Here is a 14,408-nt window from a genome sequence, read left to right on the forward strand (position 1 = left end):
AAATTATTAATGGTTGACTTTCTTAAATTGTCTAGGTACATAAGCTTTACTTATGTACCTAGACAATATATATATATATATATAGAGAACGCGGGAGTAGTTAGTGTTATGATCACATTTTCTTGCGACTAAGATGTTGCAATGGAAAATGTCGAAAATAACGACTGAAAAGGTTATGCTGGGCACAGAGAAAGGTCTACGAGTAAGCAGCAAGAACGTCGGACAAGTCACGCGGTTTAGACCTAGCTTGGTGCGGCACGCAGGGCAACGTTTTCATGATTTTTGTGTTGCTGACGGCCCGCTTGAGAGGAAATTACTGAGAAAAAATGGTTTCGCGTAGCCGAATACCAAACGCAAGGTGCTTTTTTTGTTCTAGTAAAAGGCAAGGTGACTTGAATTTGAACTATCTATATAAGTAGACCACATGACAGTGAGTGATCTCCACAGCTGATGTAGCTAGCGCTCGGAGCACGCTCAGTTTACCCTCTGCTAAATTTTTGCAGCTCTTTCCCTCTTCGCTACAGATTCATATATTCGTTCTCTAATTTCCGAAACACGCACGCGCATTTCTAAAACACAGGGTCGTATAGCCTAAGCCCAAGCTCACTCGATTACTCAAATCTTCACGACCTTGGCAGCCGGTTTTCTCCACTCCGACCCCCAAGGCTCTCTTGCAACAGCCCGGTCGCGCGTCTGCATCCAAGGAGGCCCGATAGCTAGATTAACATACGCCCACGAATACTAGCGTTTAGCATTGCAATCAATGCCGGCTGTTGATCAGTTGCATGCGGCATCGAATCAAGAGGTCAAGCCCCTGCCGTCCAGAACCAGAACCAGCAGCAGTGGTTATCTGAAAGCAGTCGCGAACACATCCGCCAATAAACAAAACCGGTGACGCAACCCAGGTCGCGCAGCACACCGCCATCTCTTTCGATCGCGTGCCGGGTCTGTTTCGCATTAACCCCCCGGGCTTAAGCTTAGCCCCTCGCCACCACACTAATAACCCGGCTTCCTAATCACGCCTCCGCCATAACTAATGGCCGAGGTCGGTCTCTACCGTCCGGGGGCACCACGCGCCGTCGTAGGCCGGAAGGAACACGGTTTGGCGCGAGCTAGCTCTGTAATAACCACTCTCACCAGCGGCCACCAGTGCTAGATCCTAGGCCTACTAGCTAATACGGCTGTGGTTTTGTGAAAGGTGAGTGCAAGCTGAAGTGGTACCCCGTACCAGTGCCGGCTGACCGCTCCGGTGAAGAAACGTCGGACGACCTGGCCGTCGGACCACCGGTGGTAAAGTATTTTAAAATAATGTTTAATCTAGATAATCTAAGAGCCGGATCAAACTTTAATTTTATATAATTTTAAGCTAAAAATATAAGGACTCAATTTGATTGGGAAGAGAGCACTGCTCTGCTCCAGGTGTGCGTGGTAGCAGTACGAGTACGGCGCGGCTAGTGTCCTGGGGACGGACGTCCTGGCTCCCTGGCAGCGGTACAGTACAGGAGCGTAGTTAAGGCGGACATGGATGCGTCATGGCACGACCCAGATTGTTAGCGCCACTAATCCGAGGAGTAAAGCTTGGGAAATGAGCGAGGGTTGGCGCATCAGGCGACGGAAAACGACAGCACTTTTTTCTCCTAGTCTTTGTATGCTCGACACCAACTGAGTTTGCATCGTAGCGTCCTGGAGAGAAAGGTGAACTTCCGTCTTAAGGAAGATGCTGTGTTTTCCCCGCTGGCTGGTTCAGATCATCTGATCTGCCGGACTCCATGCGCCAGGCAACGTCGTTAGGACGACGATCAGGTAGGTGCCAGCTTACGCAAAGCACTAGTAGTGGTGATGGTGAATCAGATGGATAGAAACATCGCCAGCAAAGTTAAAAAAAAAAGTTGAACAGTTTCATAATAGACCACGCTCCAAAATACCTTTGTTCTACAAGCGAGACAGGCAGACAGCAAAAGAAAATCTAGAGTGCTGAATGAAACGGAGTGTGCACATAGCTAACACTCTGCACCACTGCCTGCTAGTGCTACAAGCTCTGTTACACTGATGATGTGATGAAAAACCGATGATTTGTACTAACAAACAAACCAGCAAAAGTTACCAATCAATCACGGAGCAAAGTAACCACACCGACTTAATAACTCTTCGTATTCGTGTACGTATGCAGATAGGGTGGAACCACACCGGGAGCACGTACGAAACGTCGTCAGAACGGGAGGTAGCTGCGCCGGAACACGGCGGCGTTGGCGAACAGCCCGACGAGGTCCTGCTTGTACGGCAGGAACGACCTCCGGCGCGCGCCATTGCTGGCCCCGCCGCTCGCGTAGTAGCTCCAGGCGTGGCCGCCGAGAGCGGCAGAGACACCGCCGCCGCCGCTCCTCCCCTTACGGCCGGACCGGCCGGAGGCGGCGCCGGTGGTGTTCAGGAACACGAACTTCTCCTTGCCGTCGCTCTGGCTCCGCCCGACAAGCCGCGGCCGCCAGCGGAGGACCGACCCCGTGGAGCCGCTCTTCTTGCACCGCGCCGGGGACGCCGCCGACCACCCGGGGGACCACGGGCAGTACATCTCCGCCGGGACAGAGTCGAGGTCGTCCGCCGGCGCCGGCGGCTGCTGCGCCGGCGCCGGCTCCCTGTCCACCAGCAGGAGCCGTCCTAGCGGCACCCGCGCGGTGGCCGTCTCCAGCTCCGGAGCAGGCGGCCGAGGCGGGGACCTCGGCCGGCCGAAGACCGGGTACAGCACGCCCATGCGACCGCCGCCGCCCGCGGCCAGAAGAGGCGGCGGGACGGCGGCGAAGGTGAAGTCACCATCGTCCATGATCTCCCTCGCGGCTCCTGCCTACTGCTCGCGTTCGGCCTCCGTGCCCGGACTCGGGCCACTGTCGCTTCCCATGGTAAGAGTGAGCACCTGCCTGGCTGGGTACTCCGCACCAGCAGGGGCTTGGTTTTATACGCCGCGATCGGCGCATGCATCAAGCATTCAAGCCGCGAAATAAACTAATAAACCTCTAGCTAGCTGACGATGGAATAATCTTGACCGCTGATCGCAGCGTCGGGCATCTTCGGATGGCCGTGCCGTGCGTGGTCACGCGCTTTGGTTGGCGCATGGCGAAGTACGAGTGCGCGGTCGGATTGGCATCGGGGTCGGATCAGGCTTTGGAGTGAGATGCCGACGTGGCCGAGGTTATAGCGAGTGGGAGGGTGGGGAGGATAAGCAGAGCCGCGTGGGCGGCGAATGGCCGCGCGCAGCCCACCTGTACAACGCGCGCCACCAATTCTTTGGAACGGATTTTGCGTTAGTTCTCGCTGAATAAAAGTCCGTAAAGGTTTTGAACTTTTGATGCTTGTAGTTGTACGTGCATTTGTTTCCTGTCTCTTTTGTCTGAGAGGATCATGACATCCGTTTTCTAATTATTTTTCTAGTATTTTGCATGTACAAGAAAAATAAGGTCCATTTCCTGACTACTATTGTTGGGCCTCCAAATCACAGCAACCGGGATAATCCACCCAGGCTAACAGCCCAGCCCATTACGTTACTTCCCAACTCCTGGGCTCCGCGCGGTCCAACAACTAACGGCCCCCACACCCTAAAAAAAAAAACTAACGGCCCCCAGCAGCAAGCAAGCAGCCGCGCACACGAGTATCGGGCTGCCGGCAAAGCAGCCGCATCCAGCCGGTAAAAGGTGAGTTCGAAACCCTGGATCAGATCGCAGTTGTCGAAGTCGAAGCGAGCAAGTAGGGCTGTGCAGACGCCGCGACCTCAGCTTTGGTGCCTTGGAGACGATCGTTCGGCGCCTCTCCGGCGGGAGAACCTCCTCCATGGTGAGCTCCGAAGACCCCAGGAAGAAGCTGATGGAGATTGGAGATTAAGCGCGCTGACGAGGATACAATGGCTTCTGATTCTTTGGTCGAAGATTTGGAAGAGGACGATGACGCGAAGACTGTACCGCCGCCGGTTGGGATTGCCTCTGATATGTTGGGGGAAAATATGGGGATGGGACAGGCTGCTGCCATTCAATGGTTCAGATTCAGACTCAATGGTCCGAGTACTGCAGCTACCTTCGGAAGGAGTAGTAGGAGAAATGAGGATGCTAGCAGGCATGCTGCTCTCCTCTCTCCCGTGTCATTGATCTCCGGCAAGGATGTACCTAGCTGTGATAATAAAAAGTCCAGCTGTCTATTTTTATTGGAGACGCCGGTGCTGCTGCAGAGGTTACTGGCAAGGCAACAGCTCGGTTGCTGTGGCCGGAACTTGTTGGAAGTGGAATTCCTAAACACTCGACTGTTTTTTATTCCGGTCATCAATCGATTTCTGTTCTGTCGACACTGGTACCATCGTTCCTTTTGGGCTGTATTTAGCCCATCACATCAAAGAGAATCTTGCTATTTAGAACTATTAAATAAAATCTGTTTATAAAATTTTTTGCACAGCTGGGTGCTAATTCGCGAGACAAATTTAATGAGCCTAATTAATCCATAATTTGCCACAGTGATGCTACAGTAATCATCCGCTAATCATGGGCTAATATACCTCATTAAATTCGTCTCGCGAATTAGCACTGGGGTTCTGCAATTAGTTTTGTAATTAGACTTTATTTAATACTTTTAAATGATAAGATTATCTTTGATGTGACCCATCTAAACTTTAGAACTCAGAAAACGAACACACCCTTAGCGATTGTTTCTATTTTGTATTGAATGCACCCCGGTCCATCCTCAGTCAGTTTGTATTTTTTTGTCTCACTCGAACTTTAAATGGCTGTCATTGTTTTGCAAGTGACCAGTATATTTGTGCCTTCTTTAATTTTGTTGTTGCAGCCTATTAAACAAATTCTGAGCACGGCTGGATTTTAACCAGCCCATCGACTGTGGCCTTGAGGTCGCTATCGCCATTCTAACCCTGACGGCCTGGATCGAGAGACCTCTCTGCGGCTATGCGAAATCACGTGTGCCAATCGCCGCCCTGCGCTCAGCGAGCAACGTCTCCAGCACTAATACCTGCTTCTACCTTCTACGATACTTTTAAAGTAGTGTCTCCTCCTGCTTTTTAAGCTATAATTTTTAGCTTCATCTCCAGCGATAACTTCTACGTCTCAGCCCCTACTCTCATATAACAGGTGGAACCCATCCGTTAGATCTTATCCATATTTTTTACTCATCTCTTTTCTTCTCCCGAAGCATCTCTCACGCGTCTATGTCACCAACGCATCTCTCTATCTCTCATCTCTTTCCGTCTTCCCTAACGTATCTCTCCATGCCCAAGCTCGGTCTTCCTCCCCGTGCTCCTCACTCTCCCTTCCTGCACTCTTCCCTCGCTCGTGCTCCTCTCTCTCACGTGTACTCTCTCTCTCTCTCCTCCCCACACTCCTCTCTCCCGAGCTCAGGCCACCCGCCCACCTCTCTCTCCTCCCCCACACTCCTCTTTCTCCCGAGCTCAGGTCACCCACCCACCTCCCTGCGCTGAATCCTAGCAAAGATTCAGCTCTCTATGGAGGATTTGGGCGCGAGAGGTGGTCGGGGCCCAGAGGCACCGGATTTGAGCAACGACGAGCAGACTGGACCTCGAGCCGGTGTTCGTGGACGAGCCCGAGAGCAGCGGCGCAAGTGCTCGAGCTCGAGGGTAGCCGCGCGAGTACTCGAGCTCGGAGGCGATAGCGGGGGTGCCGCAGCTCAGGCCAGCGAATGTGCTCGAGCTCAAGGCGGGCTGCAGCACAGTGCTAGGGGAGGAAAGAGCTCGAGAATCTGGCATGCGAAGGTGAGCAAGCCAGCGGCGCACAGTAGTCCGGCGAGCGCGCGAGGTGAGGGTTAGAAGCAGAGAAAGCAGGGCCCTTCCTCTCCACCCGTGGGAGAAGGGGTCGGAAGGGTGGATTTGGGATGCTTCCTAGTACAGGGACCTGAGGATTCCGTTGGATTAGATTTTTTTACTCTTGGTCCCTACTATTTTTTTTATCAGATATTTAAGCAGAGATATTGGTGCAGTTGCTAGGGTGTTTGGACAGCGAGACTAATTTTTCGTCCGGGATTAAATATGAGCTAACTATAAAACTAATTATATATTAAGTCTAATTAATTTATCATTAGCACATATTTACTGTAGCGCAACATGGTCAAATTATAAACTAATTAGTTTTAGTGGATTCGTCTCATGAATTAGTCTCTATTTATATAATTAGTTTTATAATTAGACTATATTTAATATTTCTAATTGATGTTCAAATATCCGATATGACGGAATATATTTAATATTTTTAATTTATGTTCAAACATTCAATATGACAGGACTAAAGTTCATTAATCAAACAGTTTAGTAATCAAACAGCCCCTAATTCCCCTCCCAAAACAGTGGTAGGATAAGACTAGTCCAAAAATCGATTGAAACTCTAAACGAAAATCACTCCGTTGATACGTAGTCACTCCCCTTGTGGAAGACTCTAGTGATGACTTTCTCCTTTGGCATCTTTCCTGTCAACACTATCGGAGTAACCTGATCCAGGAGCGGGCACATCCGATCAGATGTGCTGCGGGAGGCGAATTCCCTGTTGCTTCGTCTCTTGCTTTTGCGTGTAATCGCCAAGGAGGCTGACCTGACGTGTGAGCTCCTGATGAAGCATGGTGCTGAGCCTACCGATGCCTCCAGCAGAGCAGCGTGATCCGCATGTGCGCCATGAGCCTTGTGCACCACCAACAGGGGTCCCAGGCCGTTGCTGCAGCGGCTGCCATGGCGGGTATGGCATATGCCGCATGCGAAAGAGTGCGAATTCATGTGTGATTTCGGTAAAGAAAGAAATAAGCTCACCAGGTTTTTTGGAGATATTTCTGTCGATAAATTGCGGAGAGGAAGTGTTGGAAACTTCAAATATTTGTCTTTTGTTCAGTGTTTTCCTGAAGACTCAATTTGTATCCAGCCAACCAGATATGATGAGTGACAGCAACTATACAAATCTCAGTTACACTTGTTTAGCTCTAAATACTAGTAACATTAACTTAAGCTATGCACTAATCAATACGGACAGCATAGCCACAGCTGTGAAACAACATGACGCGTTACAGGCGCTCTGCGTTAGAAACTCAGAACGGGAGGTAGCTCCGCCGGAGCGCGCCGGCGTTGGCAAAGAACCCGACAAGGTCCTGCTTGTACGGGAGGAACGTCGACTTCCTGCAGTCTCCGCCGCCGCCTCTCCCACGGTTCATCCGGCCATGGCCTCCACCGGCGTTGCGTTCCGAGTCGGAGCTCGCGTCCAGGAACACGAATTTCTCCTTGCCGTCGCTGTGGCTCCGCCCGACGAACCGGTGCCGCCACCGGAGGACCGAACCCGTGGAGCCGCTCTTCCGGCAGCGCGCCGGGGACGGGGAAGGGGACCGAGATCCCGGCGCCGGCGAAGCCCCGGGGGACCACAGGCAGTACGTCTCCGCGGGCACCCCGTCAAGCCCGCCGTCGTCGTCCGCGGGCTGCCCTGACGGCGCGCCGCGCTCCTCCAGGAGGAGCTGCCCCAGTGGCACCAGCGCGGTGGCCGTGCCCGGGTCCTCCTCCGGCTCCTGCAGCGGCGGCGACCGCGGGCGGCCGAAGACGGGGTACACGGGGCCGATGCGCCCGTCGGGGAACGCGCCACCGGCAGCCAGACGCGGGACGGCAGCGAAGGTGAAGCCCTCCTCGTCGTCCTCCTCCTCGTCATAGGAGGAACTACCGGCGGTGGTCGCCGTTGCTGCAACGGGGGGTTCCAGAAGGTCGCCTGCAACAACGGAAGTGACGCCTCGGCGGTGGTCGCTTTCGGCCATGGCCACTTGGGTTCGGTTGTGGCTCGTCTGGCCAGGCACTTGCTGGCCGGGGCGCGGGCGCGGACATAAAGGGCGGGCGGAACGGCAGATGCGCGCGCGAGCTGGAGCTAGCGGCGGGCCACCGGCGGTTTGCGCGTCGCACCACGCAAGCCGCGTTTCCTACCGGCAGGTGGGCCCGTTCTGAACCCGGGTCCACCTCCCAGTGACTGGCCAAGCTGGAGTAGTGGAGGGGGCGGTCGGTGAGCGGGCCGGCGGGGAGCGGGTGCCACGTGGCGGGCGTTGGGAGCGGAGGCGAAGGCTGGCGACGGAATGGAAGAAGGGAATAGAATGCAAGCTGGACAGCAGCAAGGATCCCAGTGGAGTGCAGTCGAAATGGATTGGAAAGGATCAGACGGCCATGTGCTCCTCTTATCCTTTCTGCGCTGCTCCTCGTAGGCTTTTCGCGCACTTGCGCACATCGTTTACCCTTTGCTTTTGTGAATGTAATTTTTTCTTGTGTGTATGTTTTTTCTAACAATAATGGTGAATGTAAATGCCATTAGGGCTCTTATGAGTGCTTATGACGTTCGAGTTGCATGGCGTGTCCTTGACGCCATGTTGCCTGGGAAATAAGCTGTTTCCAGCGAGGGATGTTTTGTTCCTGAGCGTTAAACTTTAAAAGTATTAAATAAAATTTAATTATAAAATTAATTATAAAACTTCTAAGCTAATTTGTGAGATAAATCTAATAAGGTATATTAATTCATGATTAGCAAATTGTTACTATTGCAAATTGTGGATGAATTAGGTTCATTAAATTTATCTCGAAAATTAACATCTATCTGTGAAAAGAATAAAAAAATTTTATTTAATACTTCTAAAGAATAAGATTTTTTTATATGACGGGATTAAAGTTTAGCACGTGTAAACCAGACAGACCTAAAGTATGTTGGCTAACGTTGCAGGAGTGGTATGGCGTCCTCTTCGCACGTGTGCTGCTGGGGATTAGAAGCATTTTACTAGGACTGTAGTTGCTTGTTCCGTAAGATCTTACACATGAACGGAAGAAGAGGAAAAAAAAAGGCTATTTTGATGACCTAGAATCCTATAGGTGGCCTTCCTCGTTTTCACGCTGATGTGCTCAAATCGTGGAGTGTCCAAGTATCTAAAAAAAAACGTGGAGTGTCTCCCCATGTGCTGCCTTTGGGGCTTTCGGCCGATCATGCTCGTCTCCTGTATTTATTCACATGCGCGTCGTGGAAGTGTGGAACAGTGCATTGACCTCTGTCCTCTGCACTTGCACTAGTCTAGGGCACTATGTATGTAGTAGTAAAATTATGTTTCACCCATGTACTTCTATTTTAGTAGGGACTTACCGATGTGGTAAATAACTCGATAGCAGTGAAAGACTGAGGTAAAGTAGGGAGACGAGCAACCGGCAAAAAAAACCCAGTCATCCATTGAAACTTCTGTTTTCCCTTCCGCACGGAACAAATGGCACATCACATCGTGATCCGTGCAAGCAAAAAGGGCTGCCAATTCAATCCCCTAACAGGCCGTGCACCTCCGCAACGAAGAACTACCAAACCCAAAGGGCCGGGCCCAAACTAGGCGCCAAACATGCCGTGCACCCGACAAGCCCGACCTGAAATCTACCCCGCCCGGACAAAGAAAAAAAATGAACCATCAAATCAGAGCAGCCACGTGCCTTCGGCGCACCAATCATGCAGCAGCGCCGCACGTTTGACGCGTACGTCCGACGAGGACTTGCTTGCTCCCCTCCCACCGCCGCGCGCGGCCGCCGGCACTCGTGCGGCTGGCGGCTAGCCTGACGGCGGCGGCGCATTCACGGTCACGGGGTCTTCCCCGAGAAGGACACGCGGCCGAAGCCCCAATGCCCCACCCGGTACATCTCGTCCAGCCACGCCAGCTCCGCAGCCTCGGCCTGGCCCGGCGCCGGCGCGGTCGCCGCAACGGCCGCGGCGCCGGGCGGAGGAAGCGTCTCCGCCTTGGCACCCTTGTCGCGGATGTCGCACGCCGCGGCTATGATGGTCGTGGCCGCCGCCGCCGCGGAGGCCGCGGCGACGTCGCGCACCCGCTTCTTGTGCAGCAGGAAGCGGCGGCGCCTCCTGAGGCGGCCGACGCAGCGGCGGCCCACGACGAGCGGCGCCTTGACGAGCGCCAGCCCAAGCAGGCTGACGACCGCGCACGGGCAGCACCCCAGCGCGACACAGTCCGCGATCGCCACCGCCGCGCAGGACCGGCACCTCCACCCCGCGCGCCCCGCCGCCGCCGCAGCCGTCGTGGTGGGCGGCTCCTCGTCGAACCAGCGCCCGCGCCTCGGGGGCGCCGCCACCGCGCTGTTCCCACCGCGACACTGCGCCGCCTCGCGCTGCTGCTCCTTCCCCATCTGCCCCCTGCTCATCGTACAGCAGCAGAAAGGCGCTGAGGTGCACACGCGGTGAGCTCGGGAGTGGGAAGCGAGCCGGACCGGACCGGTGGTAGTAGGCGACTAGCCGTAGCCCGCCCCCGGCGAATGATCGCGACACGACACACGGCGAGCGTTTTGTAGGTGGCTTCCGGGTTACGAGCAGCCGCGCGCGCGGCGCGTGCGCTGCGTCCTGCACCGCAGCTCCAGGCCGGGTCGGTAAAACTTTTTTATTACTGCATCGTCTCTCAGTAAAGTCACTCGCAGGCTAGCTAGCCTCTTCCACGCCACGAACAGGAAACAGCAGCCTGTTGAACACCAAGCCACAGCCACAAGCAAGAGGCTCGCACCGCACTTCCGCCCGTACGCCACATTTGGCCGCAACAGAACAAGCAAAACCGACCAAAGACGCGAGGCCGGATTTACTCCCCCCCTCGTCGCCGGCCGGCCGGCCGGTGGCCTTGAGGCTGGCGAGGTGAGGTAGCATGAGCTGGATCACTCTACTCTACAGACTACAGGCCAGGGGGCATACACGGAACGGTGATGGCCGCGGGCGGGGGCGAGGACGGGTAGCTACAGTGCTCGAAAACTGCAAGCTCTGGTGCTTTCGCTCTCACGCTTTTTGCGGTGTGGGGGGCGCAGGGAGGGTACCCCCCCCCCCCCCCCGGGGGTGAGTTGAAGGCCCGCGCAGGGCGCCATTTCGGGGGGTAAAAGCGGCCGGCATTTTAATCCGTCTACTGTGCGGGCACGTCAGCGGCAGTACAAGTGGAAACTGTAGCGGCCAACGCATCTCGATCTCGTGTCTGATTCGTTCCAGGCCAGCAGGGGGGTGGTAGTTTGCTCCCAGTGGTAACCCCTCACATGCGAGCCCGTGAGAAACCGGTGTGGCCTCTGGCTTGGAGGCAAGAGACTGTGAGAGGGTTCAGGCTTCAGAGGCAGTGCGAGTGGCCGTGGCTGAAGGTCTGGAGCCTTCAGGCTGGCTGCTCCCACTGCTGTGCTGTGGGGTGGCTTCGTGGCTGCGTATTGAGCGGCAGGGTTTCAGAATTCAGACAAGGGTTGCTTTGGGAGGGAGAGTACATTGATCAGAAGGCGACAAGCGTAGCTGATGACCATGCGGTGGCGTGTCATTACTGGGGGCGTAGTGACAAGCAAGACGGCTGACTAGAAAACACGGATGCGGAGATGGAGGCGCCTCGGTGCATGTGGAGAACGTGTCGGAATCTTATGGCAATGATCTCCGCCTGCTACGAGCTGTCAGGTACATGGGCACTGTTCTTCCTGTTCCTGCAGCTAGCTTAAGTAGCACACTGGCCGCGCACTAGCTTGGATTTGGGCTAGCACCTAGATTGCGAGAAGAGCGACCACCATCAGAGGCATCTGGTGTTCCGATTCTCCTGGTTCTGAACAAGAAATGAGTAGGGAAATGCAGCTGGACTGTTCGGAAATGTGCATCAGGACCAGCTGCGCACGGCGCATTGCAGGGACGTCTACACGCCGTGATATCCAGTAGTTGACGTGAGGCAATATCTACTACTGTAGCATGCATCAGCAGCAGTGGTACATACAGGACAAGTCCATACCGACCGGGGGTTCTCAGTTCATCAATCGCATTGCATGCAGCTACTATACACGACCGATTGGAAAGGTGAAACAGATGCCATGACCAATTTAATCGTGCGAAGTCATGGACGAAATAAGATCGGACCAAACCCTAAGATCAATGGGCAAATACGTCGTCATCAGCCGCGCCCTCGGTAGTTCTGCGATGGGAAAGGATCAAAGGGAAGTGCACGTACAGCTAGACATGGAATCTCATTTGGTCATTTGTTTGACGCAGCAGCGGCAAAGACCGGAGCTGAACATAACAGGGATCAGGAGAGAGTTCCGATGCGAATACCTGCTCCCGGGAGCCGCTGCTTCGCTTGCAGGCTTCTTGCAGCTTCTCGGTCCATGCATGTCCGTTACTGCCGCCCGTCAGAGAAAGGGAGCGGACCAAACGCAAACGAGATCGAGACGCCCTCGTCAGTACTAGCGTTCCAACCGCTTCAGCTCTCCGGCAAAAGTGGGGACGCCATTTCAGGTGCGGAGCTAGTAGGACCCTGGTGCACTCTACTCTCCGTTACACAGTGTTGATCGGGAAAACTCAATGACCCTCGCAATCTATTTATATACATATGACATCGTACAAGAATAATATCCTAACTCCAACCGTCAGGGACTTAGAGATAAACAAGGAAGGCACAGCTCCCGTATCCTATGAATATCCCTAACCAACTATAGGAGATAACCAACTATAGGAGATAGAGTTTGTATCTAACACCCCCTCAATCTGGACGCCGTTCAACCAAGTTCAGATTGCTTCGTAGAAATGTGAAGACCGGAGCTGGGAGTGCTTTAGTCATGATATCTGCCAACTGGTCCTTGGAGGAAATAATTCGAACATCAAGCTGCTTCATGGCAACGCGTTCACAGACAAAGTGATAATCAATCTCCACATGCTTCGTGCGCCCATGGAAGATAGGATTTGCAGTAAGATACGTGGCACTAATGTTGTCACACCAAAGACTTGGAGGTTTATGCAAAGAAATCCCAAGTTCATGAAGCAGCACTTGAATCCAGATGATCTCCGCGGTTGCATCAGCAAGGACTTTGTACTCCGCTTCTGTACTAGAACGTGAGAAAGGTAGCTTGTTTCCGAGCACTCCAGGCAATAAGATTACCACCAAAGAATATGGCGTACCCTCCTGTGCTTCGCCGGTCATCCATATTACCGGCCCAGTCAGCGTCTGAAAACGCACTGAGAAACATGGGGCCAGACTTGGTGAACCGAAGACCAAGATGTATAGTCTGCCGAAGGTAACGTAAAATTCGCTTAACCGCACTCCAATGGGCCGTAGTCGGAGCAGACATGTATTGGCACACCTTATTAACGGAGAAGGAAATATCAGGGCGCGTCAACAACAAGTACTGGAGAGCACCGACTATACTCCGATATTTGGTAGCATCATCTGGCGATAAACATTCACCTTCATTATGACCAAGCTTATCAACCGGAAGCATGGGGGTAGGAACACCACCCGTAGAGAGCATATTTGTGCGTTCCAAGAGGTCATGAATATACTTTGGCTGCATAAGAGTGAGGCCATCAGAATCACGGCGTACCTCAATTCCCAAGAAGTAGCTCAGGGGTCCCAAATCTTTAACTGCAAATTCAGACCTTAGCTGACCAAGCAACCGATCAGTGGCAGCAGTGGAGGAGCTGATGATAATGATGTTGTCGACATATATAAGAAAATAAATCTGAAGGCTAGCCTTATTGAAAAGGTAGAGCGAAATATCAGCCTTAGATGCCGAGAACCCCAATTGGACCAATTTGGTGCTGAGACGAGCAAACCACGCTCTAGGGGCCTGCTTTAATCCATAAAGCGATTTGTCAAGCTTGCAAATATGATCCGGATGAACAGAATCCTCAAAACCAGGAGGCTGCTTCATGTAGACCTCTTCATCAAGAAAGCCATGCAAGAATGCGTTTTGGATATCAATTTGGCGGATCACCCATCCTCGTGAGACAGCTAGAGACAACAGAAGACGTATGGTAGTAGGCTTAACCACAGGACTGAATGTGGCATCATAATCAACGCCATACTGCTATTTAAATCCCTTCGCAACCAGATGGGCCTTGTAACGATCAACAGAACCATCCGGCTTTTGCTTAATTTTGAAGACCCACTTACAATTGATTATATTGAGGCCCGGTCGAGAAGGAACAAGATGCCACGTCTTATTTCTTAGCAGAGCATCAAATTCATCAGACATAGCTTGGCGCCATAAAGGATCTTGAAGTGCAATCTTGTGAGAAGTGAGTTCTTGAGGAGATGAACGTACCACTGAGTATGTTACTGTACCATCTGTCCGCTTCTTTGGTTGTCGTATATTGTGGCGCAGGCGAGTGCCATATGGATGAGCAGGCACTGTAACATCCACCGTTGGCTCAGTATCGAGAGAGGCTGGTGCAAGAGCCGAGGTAGATGAAGCAGTGGCGCGATCATTAGCCGTAGGAGGCACGGAGAGTGGTGGTGCCAAATCAGAGGACGCCACGTTTGACGCCGATCCTGACAGCCCCAAATCATCAGGCGGGAGCGTGGCACCGGAAGACACCAAGGCGGGCGCAGAGGTGATCGGACCGGCCCCGGCAATGATTAGCACGGTAGGCAAGACAGATTCG

General features: G+C 53.3%; 3 protein-coding genes across 3 annotated transcripts; all 3 read right to left on the reverse strand.

The window, feature by feature from the left end:
• Nucleotides 1-1,876: 1,876 nt before the first annotated feature.
• On the reverse strand, nt 1,877-2,940 carry LOC112886219. The gene has a single exon (XM_025952035.1). It carries the CDS (start codon nt 2,816-2,818, stop codon nt 2,210-2,212), a length of 609 nt encoding a protein of 202 aa, XP_025807820.1. The 5' UTR covers nt 2,819-2,940; the 3' UTR covers nt 1,877-2,209.
• Nucleotides 2,941-6,841: 3,901 nt separating this feature from the next.
• Nucleotides 6,842-7,796, reverse strand: LOC112884075 (reticulon-4-like). Its single transcript, XM_025949392.1, has one exon. The coding sequence runs from the start codon at nt 7,774-7,776 to the stop codon at nt 7,069-7,071; it is 708 nt and encodes a 235-aa protein (XP_025805177.1). The 5' UTR covers nt 7,777-7,796; the 3' UTR covers nt 6,842-7,068.
• A 1,811-nt stretch (nt 7,797-9,607) lies between these two features.
• LOC112885204 lies at nt 9,608-10,165 on the reverse strand. The gene is made up of 2 exons (XM_025950857.1): nt 9,815-10,165; nt 9,608-9,772 (listed from the first exon to the last, which is right to left on the reverse strand). The coding sequence occupies exons 1-2, from the start codon at nt 10,163-10,165 to the stop codon at nt 9,608-9,610; spliced, it is 516 nt and encodes a 171-aa protein (XP_025806642.1).
• Between the last annotated feature and the right edge of the window lie 4,243 nt (nt 10,166-14,408).

This window comes from Panicum hallii, chromosome 3, assembly GCF_002211085.1.
Source record: "Panicum hallii strain FIL2 chromosome 3, PHallii_v3.1, whole genome shotgun sequence".
NCBI lineage: Eukaryota > Viridiplantae > Streptophyta > Magnoliopsida > Poales > Poaceae > Panicum > Panicum hallii.